At 44.2% G+C, this 22,869-nt stretch overlaps 1 protein-coding gene across 2 annotated transcripts in view; it reads left to right on the top strand.

Moving 5' to 3' along the window:
* P2RX7 (purinergic receptor P2X 7) overlaps nucleotides 1-22,869 on the top strand; it is a 58,155-nt gene that overhangs the window by 23,940 nt on the left and 11,346 nt on the right. For both annotated transcript variants that reach the window (XM_013970662.2, XM_005691424.3), the window contains exons 4-11: nucleotides 3,283-3,355; nucleotides 5,683-5,779; nucleotides 9,610-9,690; nucleotides 10,320-10,449; nucleotides 15,675-15,811; nucleotides 19,999-20,089; nucleotides 21,855-21,920; nucleotides 22,007-22,156. In XM_013970662.2, the coding sequence (XP_013826116.2) occupies nucleotides 3,283-3,355; nucleotides 5,683-5,779; nucleotides 9,610-9,690; nucleotides 10,320-10,449; nucleotides 15,675-15,811; nucleotides 19,999-20,089; nucleotides 21,855-21,920; nucleotides 22,007-22,156 (825 nt within the window). The remainder of the gene's footprint in view (nucleotides 1-3,282; nucleotides 3,356-5,682; nucleotides 5,780-9,609; nucleotides 9,691-10,319; nucleotides 10,450-15,674; nucleotides 15,812-19,998; nucleotides 20,090-21,854; nucleotides 21,921-22,006; nucleotides 22,157-22,869) is intronic.

Consider the following 22,869-nt stretch of genomic DNA (forward strand, 5'->3'; position numbering starts at 1 on the left):
TCCCTTCAGGTCTGTCTCAATAATGCTCCCCTAAAAAGAGACCTCTCGACGTTTATTTCACCTCCACTTCCCGTTAAATGTCCCTGCTACTCTAATGAAGTAGCCAGCTGCCTGTCCAACTAAATATTCCTTTCCGTCTCCCTACCCAGCAGCATCCAAAGTTGAATCCAGTTGGGGCCTTTGGTTCCCTCTTGTCCCATATTCTGAAATTGCTACTCACACTCCTCCTCCCCGGCCCCCACTCCCCCACCCCTGCCGTGGCACTTTTCACAAATGCTTTTCAAGTTATTGAGACTTACAAGAAATCAATAAAGAGACTTGTAAAAGAAGTCAAGGAAGAGAGTCAGGATAGCACAGAGATTAAGAGCCTGGGTTTTAGGAGCTTGACTACAAATGGTTCAAAACTTGATTTATTACCTTTGTGACTCTGGGCAGGTAACTTCACGGCTCTGTGTCCTGGTGTATTCATTTGCAAGATGGGGCTGATTGCAAAACCTAGGTCTTGGGATTATTGAAACAATGAGCGAATTTCTGTGACAGGCTGGAAACAAGGCATGATGCATTGGAAAATGCACTCCAATGAGAGCTGTTATGACCCAAATGACAAGTTACTCCTTCTCAGACAGGCTGTCACTCAGACTGAGTTCCGTGGAGGCAATCCCAGCCTGGAGAATATTGTAACTCTTGGGATTTTAATCTGTGATCTGAGCTGATTTGGGTTGCTCTAGTGGGAAATTTGCCTCCTCTCTTTGCATATTGACAGCCACCCCTTCCACCCCCCGACCCCCACCCCCCTTCCCCGCCCCGCAACTCTTACTGGAAGGTGGAAGTCAAGGATAGGGCTTGACATCTGTCTCCAGTAAATGGCCAAGCCCCAGGTGTACACCGAAATGAAGAGACATTGGTCCTAATAATCTATTGCTACATAACAAACTACCCTGAACCTGCTGGACTTTAAGCCACGAGCATTTCTTTTTTTAATTTTTTTTTTATGTGGACCATTTCTTAAAAAGTCTTTTCTGAATTTGTTACAATATTGCTTCTGTTTTATGTTTTGTGTTTCTGGCCGTGAGACATGTGGGATTTTAGCTCCCTGACCAGGCACCGAGCCTGTACCCCTTGCATTAGAAGGTGAAGTCTCAACCACTCAACCATTAGGGACGTCCCTAAAGCCATGAGCATTTTAGGAACTCTCATAGTTCGGTGGTTGAGAGAGCTCTGCTGGGCAGTTCTGCTGATCTTGGGATCTGTGTGGGGGCTCTCACGGCCTGGGCTTGGCTGGCCTTCTCTTCCTCTCTGGGGATTCTTAAGGCTTCTCCTCCTTTCAGGGTCTCTCCACGTAGTCTTTCCAAACTTCCTCACAGCAGCTCAGGATCCGCCAGACCAAAAGAAGATTCCAGGCCTCCCAAGCTCAGGACTAGAGCTGACACAGCGTTACTCCCACTGCCTTCTGTTGGTTATTCAATCAGAGTCAGACCTAGCTTCAAAGGGAAGGGAAGATGCTCTACCTCCCAATGGCAAGAGTGACAAAGAATTTGTGGCCATTGTTGATGCATGTGACAATCACAAAAGAGATGATTAGAATGTCTATTGTTTCTTCTTTTTTTTTTTTTTAATTTTGGAATTTCACCTTGAGAGTAAAATAGAGTCGGTTTATCTTCTTTCCTGAGATTTCTTTCCAGTCGATAATCAAAATAACGTAACTTCCCATGAGTCACAGTGAATGATCATTTATTCATTCTTTCCATGTTTATCCAGACTGACTATGTGTCAGACACTCAGACTACAAAGACACAACCCAGGCTTTGTGTTCAAAGGGTTCACAATATAGTTGGGGATCACAAAAGCAGCAAACCAAGGACATGCTGGGTGACAGGAAGAAGGCAACTTGGGAAGAAAAGAGAACATGAAAGTGAAAGAGATTGAAAACTACAGGAAACATTCACTAAGCAAAAGCCACGGGCTAACCCCTTTCCCATCATAACTCATTTAATCTTCACAGCAACCATATAAGACAAATCTGTCCATTCCCCTTCTAGGGGTGAGGAAACTGAGGTGCAGAGAGGCAAAGTAACCTGGCTGAGGCCACTCAACTAGAAAATGGTGCAGCTATTGCCAAACCTGGTTGCACCTGCGTCCAAGCCTGGGCCCTCCCCTGAATTTCTGTAACACTGCACGGAAGAGCCTATTTTCACGAAACTCCTGGTCTCCCTAAGACTGACCATTAAACCTGGTCCTCAGAAATCGGGAAGTCGAGAATGCATAAACAAGCCATCTCACTTTTCTTTTCCTCATTCTGCCCTCAGCCCTTAGTCTTAGAAGCTGACTGACCTCATTTTTCTCAGGCCAGGAGAGAGGGCTGGCTGGAATCCTTCATTTCCACATTTCCTGCTGAGCCATTGCACCTGTCTGCTTCACTTGGTTCCTCAGCCACAAGGCTGCATGATCCAGGCCCCTGATCTCCAAACCAAGGGCTGTTCCCTGAAAGTGGCCCCTGGCATATGCTTCTTAGACTTTTACTTATTTTTATATATTTATTAATTTTAAAAGTATTCATTTATTTGGCTGCATCAGGTCTTAGTTGCAGCATGCAGGATCTTCATTGCTGCATGTGAAATCTTTGTAGCAGTGAGAGGGATTTAGTTTCCTTACCAGGGATCGAACCCTGGCCTCCTGCATTGGGAGTGCGGAGTCTTAGCGACTTGACCACCAAGGAAGTCCCTATTTTTATTTTTTATTGAGATATAAGTCATGTACCATAAAACACACCATTTTCAAGCGTTTAGCTCCGTGGTTTTTAGTATATTCACCAAACTGGGCAAACATCATCTCAGTCAGTTTCCAGAACATTTTCATCATTCCAAAAAGAAATATCATACCCACTAGCAGTCACTCTCAGTACCCTACTTCCCTCAGCTCCTGGCGACCACCGATCACCCTTCTGTCTATGGACTTGCCTGTTCAGAACATTTCATATACACAGAACCATACAATACGTGGTCTTTCCTGTCTGGCTTCTTTCACTTAGCATCATGTTTCAAGTTTCATCTACACTGTAGCAGGTATCAGTACTTCATTCATTCCTTTTCATAGCCAAATAACAACATTCCATCGCATGAATGTCCTAGATATTAGTTGTCCGTTCATCTATTGGTGGCTGTTTGGGCTGTTTCGATTTTTGAGCATTATCTGCACACAAATGTTTGTGTGAACATAGACATCTGTTCTCCTATATCTTAGAGACACAATTTATTCCCCACTATTTTGTCCTTCTTTCTGCAGTACCCCACCCGCAGGACGCTCTGTTCCTCTGATCGGGGCTGTAAAAAGGGATGGCTGGGCCCACTGAGCAAAGGTATGTTCTATTTCTTTTTCTGAGACCTGCAGGGGGATGGTCTGGAATCCTGGTGATGTTTGAGAAGCCCAGCTCTTTAGCTTCTGGCTCTCAGCTGCCTTCATCCACCTTCCTTGGGCCATGGATGGGCCTGTGCCTGCCCCATGCCTTGACTCTGAACCCAGAGGACCAACTGCTGACTATGAATGTGACTCTAATTTCCAGTGAGGGCAGCTCCTGAAAACCTCACAGAATTAGCCCCTTTAGTGTTCTCACTGATAGAAATTTGAATGCCCAGTAGCATCATCTGAGTATTCTACACGTTTCCTCTTGAATTTCCCCAAAGGTTGAGAAGCATGAATGCGTACCCCGCCCAGGGCCCCTGGAGGCAATATCAACCTTCAGAGTTTCCAGAGATCTTGTTTTAACTTAAAAAAGGCACATAAAATTAAAACAGATTTCGCAAAAAGAGAACAAGAAAAAGTAAAAATATTGTTTTGTTTTAAGTGGAGGAAAACTGCTTTACAATGTTGTGTTAGTTTCTGTCATATAACAACTTGAATCAGCCATGATATACATACATCCTCTCCCTCCTGAGCCTCTCTCCCCTCCCTCCTTTCCATCCCTCTAGGTCATCACAGAGCACCAGGCTGGGTTCCCAGTGTTATACAGCGACTTTTCATCAGCTATCTGTTTTACACATGGCGGTGTATATATGTCAATGCTACTTTCTCCATTCGTCCCACCCTCTCTTTAGCCCACTGTGTCCACAAGTCCATCGTCTACATCTGCTTCTCCATTCCTTCCCCTCAAATAGGTTCATTGATATCATTTTTCTAGATTCCATATATGTGAGTTAATATATGATTTTTCTTTTTCTCTTTCTGACTTACTTCACTCTGTACAACAGGCTCTAGGTTCACCCACCTCACTAGACCTGACTCATTCGCTCTTTTATACGGCTGAGTAATGTTCCATTGTGTATATGTACTACATCTTCTTTATCCATTCATCTGTAGATGGACATCTAGGTTGCTTCTATATCTTGGCTATTCTAAACAGGGCTGCAATGAACATTGGGGTGCATGTGTCTTTTAGAACTGTGACTTTCTCAGGGTATATGCTCAGTACTGGGATTGCTGGGTCATATGGTAGATTTATTCCTAGTTTTTTAAGGAATCTCACACTGTTCTCCATAATGGTTGTATGTTCTCCATAATGGTTGCATCAGTTTACATTCCCACCAACAGGGTAGGAGGGTTCCCTTTTCTCCACATCCTCTTCAGCCATCAGTGTTTACAACATATGCTTAGTCACTTTAGTTGTGTCCAACTCTTTGCAACCCTATGGACTGTAGCCTTCCAGGCTCCTCTTTCCATGGGCATTTTCCAGACAAGAATACTGGAGTGGGTTGCCATGCTCTCCTCCAGGGGGTCTTCCCAACCCAGGGATTGAACCCATGTTTCTTACGTCTCCTGCATTGGCAGGTGGGTTCTTTATCACTGCTGCTGCTGCTGCCACTAAGTCGCTTCAGTCGTGCCCGACGCTGTGCGACCCCATAGACGGCAGCCCACCAGACTCCCCCGTCCCTGGGATTCTCCAGGCAAGAACACTGGAGTGGGCTGCCATTTCCTTCTCCAAAGCATGAAAGAGAAAAGTGAAAGTGAAGTCACTTAGTTGTGTCCGACTCGTAGCGACCCCATGGACTACAGCCCACCAGGCTCCTCTGTCCATGGGATTTTCCAGGCAAGAGTACTGGAGTGGGGTGCCATTGCCTTAAAAGCCAGTTTATAACACACATGTATACAGAAAGGCATATGAATATTCAATTCCATTCCACAATGTTTGTGCATTTGAGTTGGAGGAGAGTTAACTAACGCTACTTACTATTTAACTTTCCCCTCAGATATCTGTTAGTGACACTGATACTCCAGGAAGACGTGCCATGCTTACTGCATGGCCCTGTACATCCTGGTCCATGCTGTACACACCTGGAGGAACTCAGATGTCTGTTTAGAAGCCATGTGCTAGTCCATTTATACCAGGCAAAAGAATACACCCTGTTCTGCCTCCCTCTCAGGCATCTTTTCTTGTGAAGAAACAAACAAGCAAGCAAAAATCTAACAGCATCTGTGGTCTTTATGTCTTCTCTTTGATCCTTCTTTGAAAACCTTACCGTTCGACGTGTTGCTTGCTTGGTTTTTCTTATGTAAGCCTGTGGTTTGGATGAGGTTACACAGAAACTAAAACTGCTTGAACTGAGAAGCAGCCTCTTGCTTGAGTGGAGTGGAGTTTCCTCCCACGGTTCTTTCACACCTGTGCTTCTACAACCCCTTGACCCTTCACAGGAATCCAGACTGGCAGGTGTGTAGATTATAAAGAGAAGCAGAAGACCTGTGAAGTCTTCGCCTGGTGTCCTGTCGAGGCAGCGGAAAAGGCTCCGGCGTGAGTTGTAGGGAGGGGACAGACACAGTGGCCCGCAGCTTCAAGCAGACGAAGCCCTGCGAGGCACTGCCCCATCTTCCCTTCTCAGCACCACCCTCCCTCCCCAAGTCCCAGGTCTTACTGGCTTAGTGACTCCCAGGCCAGACACACTAGTGGTCTCTGGGAGGGCCTTGCTTGTGGTCAAAATACTGACATAATTCTGGACCAGCTGGTAAATAGCTACTACCTTGAACACCCTTGGGTGCCCCCTGCCCCTTGAGTGTTCCAGCACTTTCCAGGGCACCTCCAGACACCACCTCCAGTGCTATAGCAGGGACCACTCTGACTGTCAGTGTCTGTACTGAGTGATTAAGGAAGAGAAGGTGGGAGGGAAATAGGAAAAAGGAAGAAGGGAAGGGAGGAGAGAAGGAAGGGAAGGGAAAGGAAGTTTTCTTAAACGTTCACAGTGACGTATACATTTGGTGTTCCCCTGTGTTGATTCTTCTCAAGGTCAGGGCCAGAAGGCAGAACTTGATGTTAAACCTCAGAAAACACTGGGAGGACTGCATTTCAGCAGAGAATAAGGAGAGCTGGATTCAAATCCAGGCTTTAATGCACCCTTGCTATGTGACCTTGAACAAGTGCCTTAACGCCTTTGGGTTTCAGTTTCCTTGTCTTTAGAATGAGAATAACAGGACTTCCCCAGCAGACCCAGTGATTCAGACTCTGCACTTCCCATGCAGGAGGCGCAGGCTCCATCCCTGGTCGAACTAAGATCCCACAAGCAGCGTGGCTAAAATATATTTTTTTCAGTTAAAAATAAAATGAGGATAATAACTGTATCAACCTTACTGGGCTGTTGTGAGAATTAAGTGAGATGATAACTGCACAGTGATTGCACAGTGAGCCCTGTGCTTGGCACACTGTAAAGTGCCCAGTAATACATAAACGCACACATGATCTGCCCCTAGACGTGTGGTGGTTCTAGACCAGCACTGTCCAATGGAACTTTCTACAATGACAGCAAAATTCTGTACCTCCACCATCCAGTCTGGCACCTACTGGTACATGTGGCTATTAAGCACCCGAAATGTGGTTACCACAACTGAACTGAATTTTGAGTTTAATTTAATTTCAATAGTCGGGCTTCCCCAGTGGCTCAGTGGGAAAGAATCTGCCTCCAGTGCAGGGGACATGGGTCCAATCCCTGGGTCGGAAAGATCCCCTGGAGGAGGAAATGGCCACCCACTTAGTATTCTTGCCTGGAGAATCCCATGGACAGAGAAGCCTGGAGGACTACAGTAAGTGGGGTCGCAGAGAGTTGGACACGACTGAGAGACTGAGCACACAGACACAATTTAAATAGTCACACATGCCACACGTGCCTAGGGGACGGTGGACAGTGTAGTTCTAGAGAAATGTGACTCAGGGACCCACCATCAGCATCTATGGGGCAAAGAGAAAACTTCCCCGAACTAACTTTTTAGAAGCTTCAGGCAAAAGTTCCTGACGTAGGAGTGGGAAGCACCAGGCAGTACCAGCTTGTCTGGCTCTCACTCGCTAATGGCACCGCCCAGGTTCATTTGTAGGTCAGGGAAGATTCTTTGTCCCAGAGGAAATTATCCAAGACCCAGGAGGGACACAAGCCTACATTCAAGAAGGCCCTGGTTCAAGGCAAGAGCTTCTTGATTACCTGTGATTTTCAGTCCTGGCTCTGCCAGCAACTCATTTATCACATAAATACCGTGCATCTCTGATGTTCTGTGACCTGGGCTGCAATTTTACATGACCCTGGACAAGTAACTCCCTTAGCTTCAGTTTCTCATATGTTATAGAGAAGCATTACAAAGATGATTCATTTGTTTCTCCAGCACATTCATTATCAGATAGTAGGGAGAACTGTGCTTGGTTTTTTTTTGTAAAATACAAGAAGACCCAGATATGGAGCGGGTCCCAAGGGTTTTGCAATCTAATAGAAGAGATAAGACACATGCACAGAGGGCTGTCATTCTGAAGAGGAAATTTTTAAGTGTCATGAAAGAGAAATAAAGGGGACTGTTTAGTCCTTTGATTCTGAGCATGTTGCCCAGAAGTTTGAAATGTTCTAAAGGCAAAGGGTCTCGCAAATATTAGGTATCTGTTGTAAATAAGATTGTGTGTGTGTGCAAGTGACAATATAACTTCAACTGGCTTCAGAAAAAAAAAAAAAGGGACTGTTAATTTTTGGCTTGTGTTTTTGACTCACATATGGTAATATACATGTTTCAATGCTATTCTCTCAAATCATCCCACTCTCACTTTCTCCCACAGAGATGACCCTATATGCAAGACAGCAAAAGAGACACAGATGTAAAGAACAGACTTTTGGACTCTGTGGATTACACTATTAAACCAGCTCCGGGTCATATGCCCACCCTGGGAGCTGTAAGGGATGGGCAGGAGATGAGAGTGGACTGAGAGTGGAAGAGAACTGGCTTTCCAAAAGGGAAAAAATTGAGGTGCTACTGCTAGAGGGGGGGAATTGATGTAGAAAGGCAAAAATGACAGTGTTCTCTATAATTACATCCCCAGTAGAGCCAAAGTTGGGCTTTGGAAGTCCTGAAATAAAAAGCAGATCATTCTTTTTTTAAAAAAATTTTGATCGTATCGGATTTTAGTTGCGGTACACAGGATCTTTGTGACAGCACGGGCCCCACAGTGTGTGGGCTCAGTAGTTACAGCGGCCAGGCTTAGTTGCTTTGTGGCATCTGGGATCTTAGTTCCTCATCCAGGGAAGGAACCCCTGTCCCCTGCCCTGGAAGCATGGAGTCTTAATCACTGGATCACCAGGGAAGCCCCCAGAGCAGATTATTCTTGATGTTCTCTTCCAAATACCCTCCACCTTTAGCCTGTGCTTCTCCCAGTGTATATTTGCCACCTACTCAGGTGTGCCAGGCAACAGAATACCAGTGGCATCATTTTAGGGAGCCTGTTCTCTCCACCTTTACCTCGATTGTCTTGTTCATCACTGTGTCTCAAGGGCCCAGCCCCATTCCTGATACAATAAATATTTGTTGAATGAATGAATGCATGGATGGTGGGTGGATCTTCCGGCAGTCTAGAATTTGGGTTCCTCTCACTCATGGAGGATTTTATACTAATCAGAGCCTCTAGAGAGTGAATGATAGCGTCAAGTATGTATGTGTGGCCCTGTGCTAAAGGCTGAGGATGCCAAGATGAGAAAATTATTGTCTCAGCCCTGCAGGATCACCAAGCTTATTGTGGAAAATACAAACAGGAGTGTGCTGGAGCTGGCTTATACCAGCTCTGAGCCATTTATGCTCATCCCTTTCCCAATTCCAGTTCAGTGATGTTCTACTGGTAACTTGAAATCAGCGATGGTGGGGGTATTTATACCACAATAGTCAGTAACTGCTACAATTTCAGGACTTATTGTTTTCCTGGAGAGCTGGTTTTTAAACATTTACCAACACACCACTGTGCATACCTAGACATACCATTATATCAGAGTGAGAAGTATTACAGTAAATGCCATGAAGTCTTTTTTTATGCCACCTCACACAGCTGTGGGATCTTAGCTCCCCAACCGGGGATCGAACCCGTGCCCCTGCAGTGGAAGCAAGGATTATCAACCACTGGACCACCAGGGAACTCCTTCCATGGAGTCTTAAGAAGGGAGAAATTCTTCCTGGAGAAGCTGGAGAATTTTGGAAGGTTTTGCCCACTGGATTGCATTTCTCTCCAAACATCATATTGACCCAAGCAAGAAATCAGAGCCTCTGGTCAGTGGCTCACTGACTCCCTTGGTCCCTGTAGTCACTGATCCCCCATTTTGCATTTCTCTCTCTTAGGCCTGCGCTCTTGGTCAGTGCTGAAAACTTTACTGTACTCATCAAGAATAATATCGACTTCCCTGGCCACAATTACACCACGTAAGTGCCCAGAATGTCTGGCTGTATTTGTTATCTACTGTTGCATAACAAATCACCCTAACACTTAGAAGCTAAAAACAACAAACTTTAATTTTATCACATAGTTTCTGGGCATCTCAGAGTGACATCTGGGAATGACTTCATTGGGAGGTTCTGGCTCGGGGTCTCTCAGGATACAGTCAAACTGTCAATGGGGGCTGCAGCCATCTCCAGACTTGACTGAGGCTGGAAAATCCTCTTCCAAGCTCACTCAAGTGACTGTCATCAGGAGAACTCAGTTCTTCACCATGTGGACTTCTCCTTTGGACTGCTTGAGTCCCCTTGGGACATGGTGGCTGGCTTCCCAGAGCAAGTGATCCAAGCCAAAGAGCAAGCAAGCAAGATAGTAACCAGGAGAGAAGCCACTGTATTTTTAAATGCAAAAGTGACACACCATCACTTCTGTCATATATTACTGGCCACACAGACCAACACTGGACAGTGTAAGCGGGGAATACACAAGGGTGTGAATCCCAGAAGGCAGGATCGTTGGAGGCCCTCACGGTGCCAGGTACCACACTGGTTCACTCCCATGAAAGAGATGGATCTCAATTCAATAGAGATGCTTGTTTGCTTTCCATCATGTGCAGGAGAAACATCTTGCCGGATTTAAACAGCACTTGCACGTTTCACAAGACTCGGGATCCACAGTGTCCCATTTTCCGACTAGGAGATATCTTCCAAGAAACAGGAGATAATTTTTCAGAAGTGGCAATTCAGGTTGGTGATGCCTGTTTGTAAAGTGTAACGTGGGGAGGGTGGGTCAAGGGATGGAGGATGACAAATGGCCAAGAGGCTGGACCACTGGGTCTTAATAATATGCTCAAATTTATGGAGGATTTTGTAAATCCATGTTCAGTGACAAGGACTTTTCCTGTATCACCACATCTAATCCCACAACAACCGTATGTGTGAGACTCTTCATCTATTAGTTTCCTGTGGCTGCTGTAACAAATTAACACAAACTTTGTGGCTTAAAACAACACATTTTTATACTTCTGGAGGTCAGAAGTCCAAAATGAGTATCACTGGGCCGAAATCAAGATACCGGCAGAGCCATGCTCTCTCTGGAGGCCCTACGGGAGAATCCATTTCCTTGCCTTTCCCATCTTTCAAAACTGCATTCCTTGCATTTCTTAGCGCATAGCCCCTTCCTTCTTCCTGCTTCAAAGCCACCAGCATAGCATCTTGCTTCAGTGGTCACATTGATTTCATTTTTCTTTTCTTTAAAAAAATATTTTTATATTTGTCTATTTGGCTGCACTGGGTCCTTGTTGTAGCACATGGGATCCTTTGTTGTGGCCTGCAGGCCTATTTGCTCTTCGGCATGTGGGATCTTAGTTCCCTGACTAGGGATCAAACCTGTGCCCCCTGCACTGGAAGCATGGAGTCTTAACCACTGGATCACCAGGGAAGTCCCCTACATTGATTTCTTATCCTGTGTTAAATCTCCCTCTGCCTCTCTGTTCATAAAGATCAGTATGTCTTTATAGGGTCCACCCAGATAATCCAGATTTCCTCTTCTCAAGATCTTTATTTAATTACATCTGCAGTCTTTTTCGGAGAAGGCAATGGCACCCCACTCCAGTACTCTTGCCTGGAAAATCCCATGGATGCAGGAGCCCGGTGGGCCGCAATCCATGGGGTCGCTAAGAGTCATACATGACTGAGTGACTTCACTTTCACTTTTCACTTTCATGCATTGGAGAAGGAAATGGCAACCCACTCCAGTGTTCTTGCCTGGAGAATCCCAGGGACACGGGAGCCTGGTGGGCTGCTGTCTCTGGGGTCGCACAGAGTCGGAAATGACTGAAGTGACTTAGCAGCAGCAATCTCTTTGGAGAAGGCAATGGCAACCCACTCCAGTACTTTTGCCTGGAAAATCCCATGAACGGAGGAGCCTGGTGGGCTGTGGTCCATGGGGTTGCTACGAGTCGCACATGAGTGAGTGACCTCACTTTCACTTTTCACTTTCATGCTTTGGAGAAGGAAACGGCAACCCACTCCAGTGTTCTCGCCTGGAGAATCCCCAGGGATGGGGGAGCCTGGTGGGCTGCCGTCTATGGGGTTGCACAGAGTCGGAAACGACTGAAGTGACTTAGTAGCAGCAGCAGCAGCAGCAATCTCTTTGGGGGGTTCCCCAGTGGCTCAGTGGTAAAACATCTGCCTGCAATGCAGGAGACGTGGGTTTGATCCTTGGGTCAGGAAGATCCCCTGGAGGAGGGCATGGCAACCCACTCCAGGAGAGTTCTTGCCTGGAGAATCCAAATGACAGAGGTGCCTGTTGGGTTGCAGTCCATAGGGTCACAAAGAGTCGGACACGACTGAAGCAACTGAGCACGCATGGGTGCAGTCTCTTTTGCCATTTTAGGTAACATATTCAGAGATGCGGGGATTAGGACCTAGGATTAGGTATATTTCGGGGGCTATTACTAAGGCTGGGCTTCCCTGGTGCCTCAGTGGAAAAGAATCTGCCTGCCAATGCAGGAGATGTGGGTTCAACCCTTGGGTCAGGAAGATCCCCTGGAGAAGGAAATGGCAACCTACTCCAGTATCCTTGCCTGGGAAATCCCACAGATAGAAGAGCCTGGCAGGCTACAGCCCATGGGGTCACAAAGAGTCCGACACAATTTAGAGACTAACAATGACAATTATCCAGACTACCACACTTTGGTTACTCAGGATTATTCCAGTCGCAAATTATAGAAATCCAACTCAAGTGATTTAAGCAAAAAATAAAAAGTAATTTAGGGGCAAATAACAGAAACAAAATTCAAGTGACTTAAGCAAAAAAGGAACCATGTTAACTTGTGTAGAAAGACCAGGTAGAATGAACATTCTAGTATACCCAAAGCATCTTCCTACCTTGAGAGTTTTCCCTTGCTATTCCCTCTGCCTGGAACAGTCTAGCCCCAGACATAGAATTAACTGCCTCCTACACTTACTTCCAGTATTCATGCAAGTATAGCTCAGTGACGCTTTCCCTTACTGCTACATTTACAATGACAATTCCCACCTCTAGCAGGCCATTTTCAGGTTTATTTTTATCCCTGGTACCAAGCATTATCTGACATACTATATATTCTACATTATATCCATTTGTCTGTTGTCTGTTTTCTCTGACTAGAATGTAAGTTCCATGAAGGTAGCTCTTTTTGTTGTTGTTGTTCCTTTTTGTATAACGTTCAGCACATAATGGACAGTCAATAAATATTTGTTGGCTGAATGAAGAGTATGATAGATTTAGGCATAGCTGCATCCCAGAACTCAAATGATGTCTTCAGGAATCTGACTCCTTTCATTTTTTGATTGTTTCCTTAATGATGATATTCTCCATATGTCAAGTCAAAGCCACCAAAGCTCGAGCACTCTGCCATCCAATATGGTGGCCACAAATCACATGCAGCGACTCAAACTTAATTGAAATTAAAAACTTATTTCCTTGGTCATACTAGCATCATTTCAATAACCACTGGCTACTGTCTTATAGGGCATGAATATAGACTATATCCATCAGCATAGAGAATCCTATTAGATAGTGCTGCTTTAGAATTTCACACTCCATAGCTAGTGGTCTCAACCAATAGAGGACCTTTTACCTTATGGTTCTGGCAAAATGTCTCAAGGAGAGTTCTGGCTAACCCTACCTTGGGCCACATAATCTATCTGAACTAATCATCAGGTCCAGAGGGAAGCACTGTCCTGATTGGCCAGGACTGAGTCAGGTGCCCACTTCTGGGAGAGGTCACAGCCCCATTCAAACCACTGAGAGTTAGGAAAGTTGTTTCCTAAAGGAAATTCCAGGTAGCTTTCCCAGAAGGTGGGAAAATGGATGCCAAGTGACCAAGGTATTAATACGCTATAGGAGGTAGAGTGCTTGGCTTAGTGTCTGACCCCCCATAAAAGGCAGTTGTGATTATTCTGTATTGTTTCTCCTCTCTCCAAGTCAGAACCTCTTTGTTACTTATTTTTGTATCCTCAGAATACTACATCTAGCATACTGTGTTGAAATGCCTAATTTCATCGATTCAGAGATATCTTTTTTCACTTTTAATAATTTTGAAATCAGTAAGTGCTTTCAGTTGATGGAGTCTCACAGTTTAATTGACACCAGTTTTTTCCTTGGAGGAACATTAAAAAAAGAAAAAAAACCCTGTGTGTCTTACAAGCAATGGTGTCTAAGCTTCAGTGAAATATGATGGCCAGTGCTCAAAAAATGTCTGTAGAAAAAAAAGAAGTACCAAGCATAGGTAAGAGATGAGCAGATTCTTTGGAAGTTTAGAGGAGAGAAAGGTCACCATGAATTGAGGAGTATACGGGTGCTTGAGTGGATGGGGAAGGATGTTGGCTGGGTCTTGGAGGATGAGCAGAATTTAGCTAGAGAAGTGGGTGGGAGAAATGTTTCATTGGGAGAAAAGGTCAGGGGCCAAGATTAAAATTTCTGGCAAAGCATACCCAGAAATTCCACTCTGAAGTATGTACCCCCCAAAAATGACAACTTATATTCACATAAAAACTTGTACGTAAACATTCATAGCAGTATTATTCATTATAGTCAAAAGGTAGAAAAAACCCGAGTGTCCATCAAAGGATGAAGAGACCAGCAAACTGTAGTGTATCCATACAATGGAATATTCTTCCACCACAAAAAGGAATGAAGTACTGACACTTGCTACAACGGATGAACTTTAAAAGCATTATGCTAAGCGAAAGAAGCCAGACATAAAAGATAATGTATTACATGATTTCATTCATGGAAAAATTCAGTATAAGGAACTCTATAGAGACAAAAAGTAGATTCGTGGTTGCTTAGTCCAGCACTCTTGCCTGGAAAATCCCATGGGTGGAGGAGCCTGGCGGGCTGCCGTCCATGGGGTCGCTGAGAGTCGGACACAACTGAGCAACTTCACTTTCACTCTTCACTTTCATGCATTGGAGAAGGACATGGCAACCCACTCCAGTGTTCTTGCCTGGAGAATCCCAGGGACGGGGGAGTCTGATGGGCTGCCATCTCTGGGGTTGCACAGAGTTGGACACGACTGAAGCGACTTAGCAGCAGCAGCAGCAGTGTTGAGAGGGGTAATAACTAAAGTTTACATGTTTTCTTTTGGAGGTAGTGAAAATCCTGTAAAATTGACTGTGGTAGCAGTTGCAGATATACATGAATACACTAAAAAGTGTGGAATTGTATATGTTAGGTGGGCGAATTGTATGTTAATTGTATCTCAATAAAGCTGTTGAGATACAGCTTTATTTTAAAATAAAAAAGAGGTGAAAATGCAAAGTGTGTCTGGGAAAAGCATAGTCTGGCATAACAGCTTTCTCCAAGGGAGAATTCGGAGATAAGCAGAGAGGAAGTGATGGAACATGCTGAATTCCAGTATGATAAGTTTCAACTTAATTTTTAATGGGGGTGGAGGCATTAATAATGTCTGATTACAGGAGGGGTTTGTTGAAAGTTGGGCTTCCCTGGTGGCTCTGATGGTAAAGAATCTGCCTACAATACCAAAGACCTGGGTTCGATCCCTGGATCAGGAAGATCCCCTGGAGAAGAGAATGGCAACCCACTCCAGTATTCTTGCTTGGAGAATCCCATGGACGGAGGAGCCTAGTGGGCTAGAGTCCATGGGGTCGCAAAGAGTTGGACACGACTGAGCGACTAACATTACTACTACTTGTTGAAAGTTCTATTTTAGGAAAGTAAATTTAATGGTAGTGTATTCCAGGTGGGAGGAGGAGCAGGGAGATGCATTTGTAGTTGCCAAAGTAGTCACTGTATGAGTTAAACTGGATGGTACCTAGGGCTCTGAAATTTTTTATCAGCATTTTTTACCCTCAAAAGCAAACTTTTCCTTCAGTGATCATCACTATGCAGGGAGATGTCTGATGGCTGCAAAACCCACGTCCAGTGAGGCTTAGAGATTATCTCTTGTTTTCTTCCCCAGGGAGGAATCATGGGCATTGAGATCTACTGGGACTGCAACCTGGACAGATGGTTCCATCACTGCCGTCCAAAATACAGTTTCCGTCGCCTTGACGACAAGACCGCCAAGGAGTCCTTGTACCCTGGCTACAACTTCAGGTAACAGTGCTCCAGGTCGGATTTGCCCAGTAACTAGCCCTTGGCTCCCAGGGACCTCCCAGACCCTGCTGAATTGTATCCCTAGCAGCCAGTAAGACTAGCTTTGTTTCCCAAGGCAACAAGACGAATGTAAAAGACTTCCTCTCAGAGCTAGGCAGCTTCTTTACCACTAGTGCCTAGAATCTACATCTTATGATTCCCAAAAGATTCATGTGCACATTAAAATTTAAGAAGCACTGGTCTAGGCTATGTCATCTAGCATCCCAACATGCTTTCTTCTTTGATGTTTCATTTGACTGTATGTTGTTTCTTACAACCAGGTTGCTAGTTGCCTGCGAGAATGAATAAAATGAGGTGTCTACTTAATCTGAGCGTGCAAGTACAGGCCAAAGTGCATGTGCAAACACACACACACACACACCCATTCACTGCCTCGTAACCCTTCTGCTAGCACTCTTACTGACTTTTTGTTATCCACTCAAGCCAATGGATCTATTCATATTTTAGGTAAAGCAGCATCATTAACTGGCAAGCAGACTTCAAACTTTTTTGTTGTTGTTGTTATTGTTGTTGTCGGCCTATACAATGTTTTGAATGTTGAGATAGTCTACATAAAAATATGGACTTCCTGCTTTTTCTAAAAAATTAAACTATTTGGAAAAAAATCAAACCATGTAACACTGGCTTCATATCCCACAGGAGAGCACTCAGCTGGAGCGGAGTATCAGTGGTTCCCTCTTGGTTTGCCACAGTCCTCACCACTCTTTATTGCCTCATACCTGGCTGCATCACTCATTTCTGTCATCTGTCTGGCCCCTATAGGCATCTGAGTTTTAAACTCCTGACTAATGGCTGGCTGAGATCAACACACAGAGGCATTTTTAAAGAACACTGCCTTTGCTTCAGTGACTTTATTTTTTTCATATTTATTTATTTGGCTTCTCCCCCTCTCACCCTGAGTCTTAGTTGCTACAAGCGGAAACTTCATTGCAGCATGTGGGATCTTTTTAGTTATAGTATGTAGGATCTAGTCCCCTGACCAAAGATCGAACCTGAGCCCCCTTCATCGGGAGCTTGGAGTCTTAACCACTGGACCACCAGCGAAGTCCCATAAGAGGCTTTTTGCCTTCTCTGGGTCCATGAAGTCTCATCCAGGGCCCTGAAACCAGCTCCTAGTTTAGGTAACGTTTTGATCATTCCCTGCTGCTCTACTGAATAGGCTTGTGGCCATTAGTAGGAAGCAAGGCCTGGGTCACTGGTCCCCAACTGCCCTCACAGGCTGTTTTTTCAGTGGCCAGCAGACGCATGCAGGGCAATGTACCCATCAGATGTTAGCAAATGTCCTTCAAGTCTCTGAGCTGAGCCTAAGAACATTAGCTCCTGGAGAGATCTGAGCTTTCTGAAGAACTGGTTGATCTTTCAGATCAAAGTGTTAGAGCATTTGTTCTCTGGAATCAAGCACCAGAAGAAATCTGTAGCCAAAAATAAATTGTGGAGACCTGATGGGTAACTTTATTTTCAAATAGCCACAGAAAAGAGAAGGAAATTAGAGGTTATATGAGGTATATGAGAAAACATAAGCTTTCTAAAACACAGGAAGTTGAAGGAATTGATCACGTTGCAAAAATTTCATCCTTTACCAAAAGATCTGTGGCCAAAGGTCCTTAGAGAATGATTTAGTTTATTTATAAAACATGTAAAGCAGGACAGAATGCCTGATGGGCTTCTCTGCTCTCAGAACAGGTATATATGTGTATTTATTTCCTGTGGCTGCTTTAACAAATTACCACACACTTGGTAGCTTTAAACAAGAGAAACTTTTCACAGTTCTTGAGGCCAGAAGTCCAAAATCAAGGTGTCAGCAGGGACATACTCTCTCTAAAGGCAGCAAGAAAGGATCTCTCATTGCTTCTTCTGGCTTCCGATGGCTCTTGTGCTTAGTCGTGTCCGATTCTTTGAGATCCCATGGACTGTAACCCGCCAGACTCCTCTGTCCATGAGATTCTCCAGGCAAGAATACTGGAGCAGGTAGCCATCTCCGACTCTAAGGGATCTTCCTGACTCAGGAATTGAACCTGAGTCCCCCGCACTGGCAGGCAGATTCTTTACCACTGAGCCACCAGGGAATTACAGATCTTCACTGGTGCTCTGCTCTTAATGTGACTAATGCTTATTTTTTCTGCTTCTCAAGGATATCAGCTTGCAATGTATAACTGACCCTTGAACAATACGGGTTTGAACTGCATGGGTCCATTCACACACAGACTATTTTAAATAATAAATATTAATACTATATACTACACAATCTGCAGTTGGTTGAATGCATGGATGCGGAGGGAGTATGGCTATGAAGGGCCAACTGTAAGTTAAAGTGGGTTTTCCACTGGGCAGAGGGTGGGCACCCCAACCCCTGTGCTGTTCAAGAGTTAACTCCATAGCCCTTTTAGCACCAGCACTACATCTAGAACTTCAATTTTTTTTTAAAAAATAGGCCAATTCTAGTGGTTTTTTAAATTTCAAATTCCTAAGACAGAAAATTTGATTGACCCAAAATATTGTTGCAAGCCAATTCCAACAAGATGAAACTGCTTGGTTTTTAACTCGTGGCTGCCTCCCTCCAATATCTGCCTCCGTCTTTACATGGGCTTCCCCTCTGTGTTTCTGTGTCAACTCTCCCTCTCTTTCCTCTTATAAGGATACAGTCATCGCATTTAAGGCCCACCCTAAATCCAGGATGATCTCATCTTGAGATCCTTAACTCATCTGCACTTGCAAAGATCCTTTTTCCAAATACGGTCACATTAGCAGGTGCAGGGGTTAAGCACTTGAGACTTGCCTTTGGTGGGGGCATTATTCAACCCACTACAGCACGCAAAAGCATCCTTGCCCATGAGGGCCTGGTATTTCTGAGTGTGGTCCACTGTTCACCTGTATCAGAACCAGCTGGTCCCTTTCCTAGACATACAGGTTCCCAGAAACATTTCACACCATCTGAAACCACCCTTTGGGGGTGAGGCCCAGGAATCTGCCTTTTGAAAATGCTTCCCAAGTGATTCTTGCCCTCAGTATGAGAACCACTCACTGTACCAAGCCCCTGAAAACTGAAATTCAAGTATTTACTACAGTGTTAACCTTCCAGAAAAACAGCTTGCATGGAGAGATTATGCAGCCCTGGGGCATGGAGTGGTGATGCATGCTTGCTTTGCATTTTAAAAAGCAAATCAGTTAATAGAGCGAAAGAACGTGCTGTCATTAAATGAGAACATTCAGATGCAAAGAAACTGAAACATTTTGGCCAGAAACAGGCACGGAAAGCGCTGAGACTATCTAATTCATCTCTATGTCAGATCCGGAGAGCTTAAAAAAAGAAAAAAAATAAGAATTTCAGATGTTCCATACTATATTTTGGCAGAGGATTCATTTTTGTTTTCTTCTCTCCCCACACCTATAAGTAGATTATGTGTTAATAACTCATAGAAAAAAAATGTCCTGGGACTTCCCTGGTGGTCCATCTCTAGTGGGTCATCTCTATGCAGTGGTGTCAGCAGCTACTTATATCTTTGCTGTAAATGTCTGTAACACTCTGAACTCCCAATGCAGATGGCCTGGCTTCAATCTCTCTGGTCAGGGAACTCGATCCCATATGCCACAACTAAGAGTTCGAAGATCACAACTAGAGATCCTGCATGCTGCAACCAAGATCTGGAGCAGCCAAGTGAAAGTCATTCAGTTGTGTTGGACTCTTTATGACCCTATGGACTGTACAGTCCATGGAATTCTCCAGGCCAAAATACTGGAATGGGTAGCCTTTCCCTTCTCCAGGGGCTATTCCCAACCTAGGGATCGAACCCAGGTCCCCTGCATTGCAGGCAGATTCTTTACCAGCTGAGCCACAAAGGAAGCTAAATAAATATTCAAAAATGATTTTTTTTTTTTAAAAAAGGAGACTTCCCATCACTCTGTTATGCCAAAAGTAGAGGAGGTGACGTGGGGAGGTGGTGCTTTGGTTCCAGGTGAAGAGAGAGAAATTTGTGTTCTTCCCTTTGCTAACAACAGCAGAGCTGAAAGACTAGAAAACTAGATCAGACAAAGAAGACTAGATCGGCTACTGTTTCGGTTTTTCTTTTCATAAAATACCTGCACTTTCAGATAGGTCTTTATAAATATGGATCCTTTTCCTCCTACAGATATGCCAAGTACTATAAGGAAAATAACACTGAAAAGCGGACCCTAATAAAAGCTTACGGGATCCGATTTGACATCCTGGTTTTTGGCACCGTAAGTCTCTTCTCCATTCTCAGCCACTGGTATCTCCATTCCTATGACTGTGTCTTAAATTACTGCCGTAGTATCTCAAAGGGTGAATGCTTTGGTCATAGTCATTAGCTGGCACTATGCACTTTGCACGTGGGATATAAAAAAGGGAAGAAATGTCCTTGTTCCTGGACAAGTCATCTAATGAGTACAAGAGTGGGCTTGGGAAAAAATCTAATAACTCAACTTTAAAAATATTCTGACGCTTAAAAAGGAGAGAGAAATCGTATATTAATGCATATATATGGGAGTCTAGAAAGATGGTACTGATGAACCTATTTATAGGGCAGCAATGGAGACAGGGAGGCCTGGCGTGCTGTGGTTCATGGGGTCGCAAAGAGTCAGACACGACTGAGCAACTGAACTGAATGGAGACACATTCATAGAGAACAGACTTACGGACATGGAGCAGGGAGGAAGGAGACGGCGGGACGGATGGGGAGAGAAGCATGGAAACATATACACTACCATGTGTAAAACAGATAGCCAGTGGGAATTTGCTGTATGACTCAGGGAACCCAAACTGGACCTCTGTAACAACCTAGAAGGGTGGGAAGGGGTGGGGGGTGGGAGGGAGATTCAAGAGGGAGGGGACATTTGTATACCTAGGGTTGATTCATGCTGATGGATTGCAGAAACAAACTCAATATTGTGAAACAATTATCCTTTAATTAAAAATAATTTTTCAAAAAAAGGAGAGAGAAAGAGATCCCTCTGTAAAATAGTTTGTAAGGAACAGAACCCAGTTCAAAAAAGAAAAAGTCCTTTTTTTTTAGTTCACAGAACTGATAAATCCAGAGCCAATTTTCAGTCTTCAGCTATCACTGAATCCAGATGTTTTAATAACATCATGAGGAACCTGCCCCCCTCCATCTCTTACATTTTTCTCTTCTGTTCTGGTATCATTCCCGGTGGGTCATCTCTAGGTGGTGGTTTCAGCAGCTACTTATATCTTTGCAATTTAGCAACCTCTATGGAAAGAGAACATCTCAGCAAAAACCTCAGCAGATGTCACTGGCTTTGATTGGCCCAGTATGAGCCACATACTCACTGATGAACTAATCACTATGACTAGGGTCACTCACAATGGCTGGTCTTAGACCAGCTCTGAACTAGCCTCTTCCCTGCAAACGACAGGGACTGAGTATGCACAGAGATGGTTCTCCCAAGGAAAACTGGCATGCTGTCTCCAGAAGGAGGAGAGATGCAAAAACCAATGGATGCCCACATATCTTGTCTGACAGCATATTATTTACCTAATGTGGTAATAAGCCCCACAAGAATCAATGAGATATAGTGAGAAGATACAGTGAGAAGATACAAAGACACTGAGAATAAAAATCACAAGGACATCTGAGGGGAGACTTTTTGCAGACATTCCTTCCCTCTGTTTCCAAAGTAATTTCAAATCACTTTTAGGGAAAGCTCTTCTGAAACCCTCACCTTGAATGGGAAAATAAATTTTCAGTGGCTCTCTTCTCAGTGTGTGGGTTCCAGTGCTTCTTAGTTTAAAACACCCATGTTTTCAAGCACATCCTGAGAGACAGAAGCAGAAGGAATGGGATTCATATTTTCAGTCTCCTTAATCTTTGTTGCTATGAACACGTTGGATGCAGTCGTCAAATTCATGGCACTAGACTCCCTCCTCTGCTGGAACTTACAATTACATGTTAGAGCAGAAAAGCATGATTCTGAATTTCAACCAAGTAATCTTTTGTACTGTTTTCAGGGGGGGAAATTCGACATCATCCAGCTGATCGTGTACATTGGTTCAACCCTCTCCTACTTTGGTTTGGTAAGAGATTCTTTTCCTCACACTTTATGAAAATGATGTGGCTAAAGGAAGTTTCACTGAAAAGGTGCTTGTCTGTTTTTTTCCAGGCCACCGTGTTCATTGACATGCTCATCAACACTTATTCAAGTAAATACTGTAAATCGCATGTTTATCCCTGGTGCAAGTGCTGTCAACCCTGCGCAGTCAATGAATACTACTACAAGAAGAAGTATGAATCCATTGTGGAGCCAACACGGGTAAGACTAGATATGTCTACAGGATATCAAAATCAAAACACCTGAAGGGCCTATTGGATCACTGAGGAGAGTGCAGAAATAAGGCCACAATCATAGGTGCAGTCAATCCCACGGTGGATAAGTATCAGGATCCTACCCCAATCCACACTCTCCCTCAGATGAATACTTTCATTTTAGTGAAGAAAAGGGACAAAATTGGAGAAGCACGCTATAGGGAAAACAAATGTTTGTGTTCCAGGATTTATCAATTTGGTCAGATTTATTAAACTGGTTGTGCAATAAAAGTATGATAACTTTGGAGAACAATTTGTCAATCTAGTAACATTTAAACAGGACATACTTTACACCCTGGCATTTCTGCTTCTCCATACCTGCCCTAGAGAAACACTCACATGGGTACCCAAGTAGTTCACGTGTACAAGATGTCTATCACAGTGCTATGTGTGACAATGATGAAGAGCATCTGCCCAAATGCCCAACAGGTGAATGGTGAAATGAACTGTGAAAAGTCCATAGTAGGGAATGCCTGGCACCAGTTTTAAAAAATGATGCAGATAATTATAAAAGCAAATGCTCATATAGAGTTCCCAGTGCTATGTATATGTTAACTCACTGAACCTTCACACAGCCTTACAGGTGGGTTTATAGGATTGTGTGATTATCAGTAGAACTCTAGATAGGTACTACTGTTATCTTTCTGCAGATGAGGAAAC

This window comes from Capra hircus, chromosome 17 (genome assembly GCF_001704415.2).
Source record: "Capra hircus breed San Clemente chromosome 17, ASM170441v1, whole genome shotgun sequence".
Lineage (NCBI taxonomy): Eukaryota > Metazoa > Chordata > Mammalia > Artiodactyla > Bovidae > Capra > Capra hircus.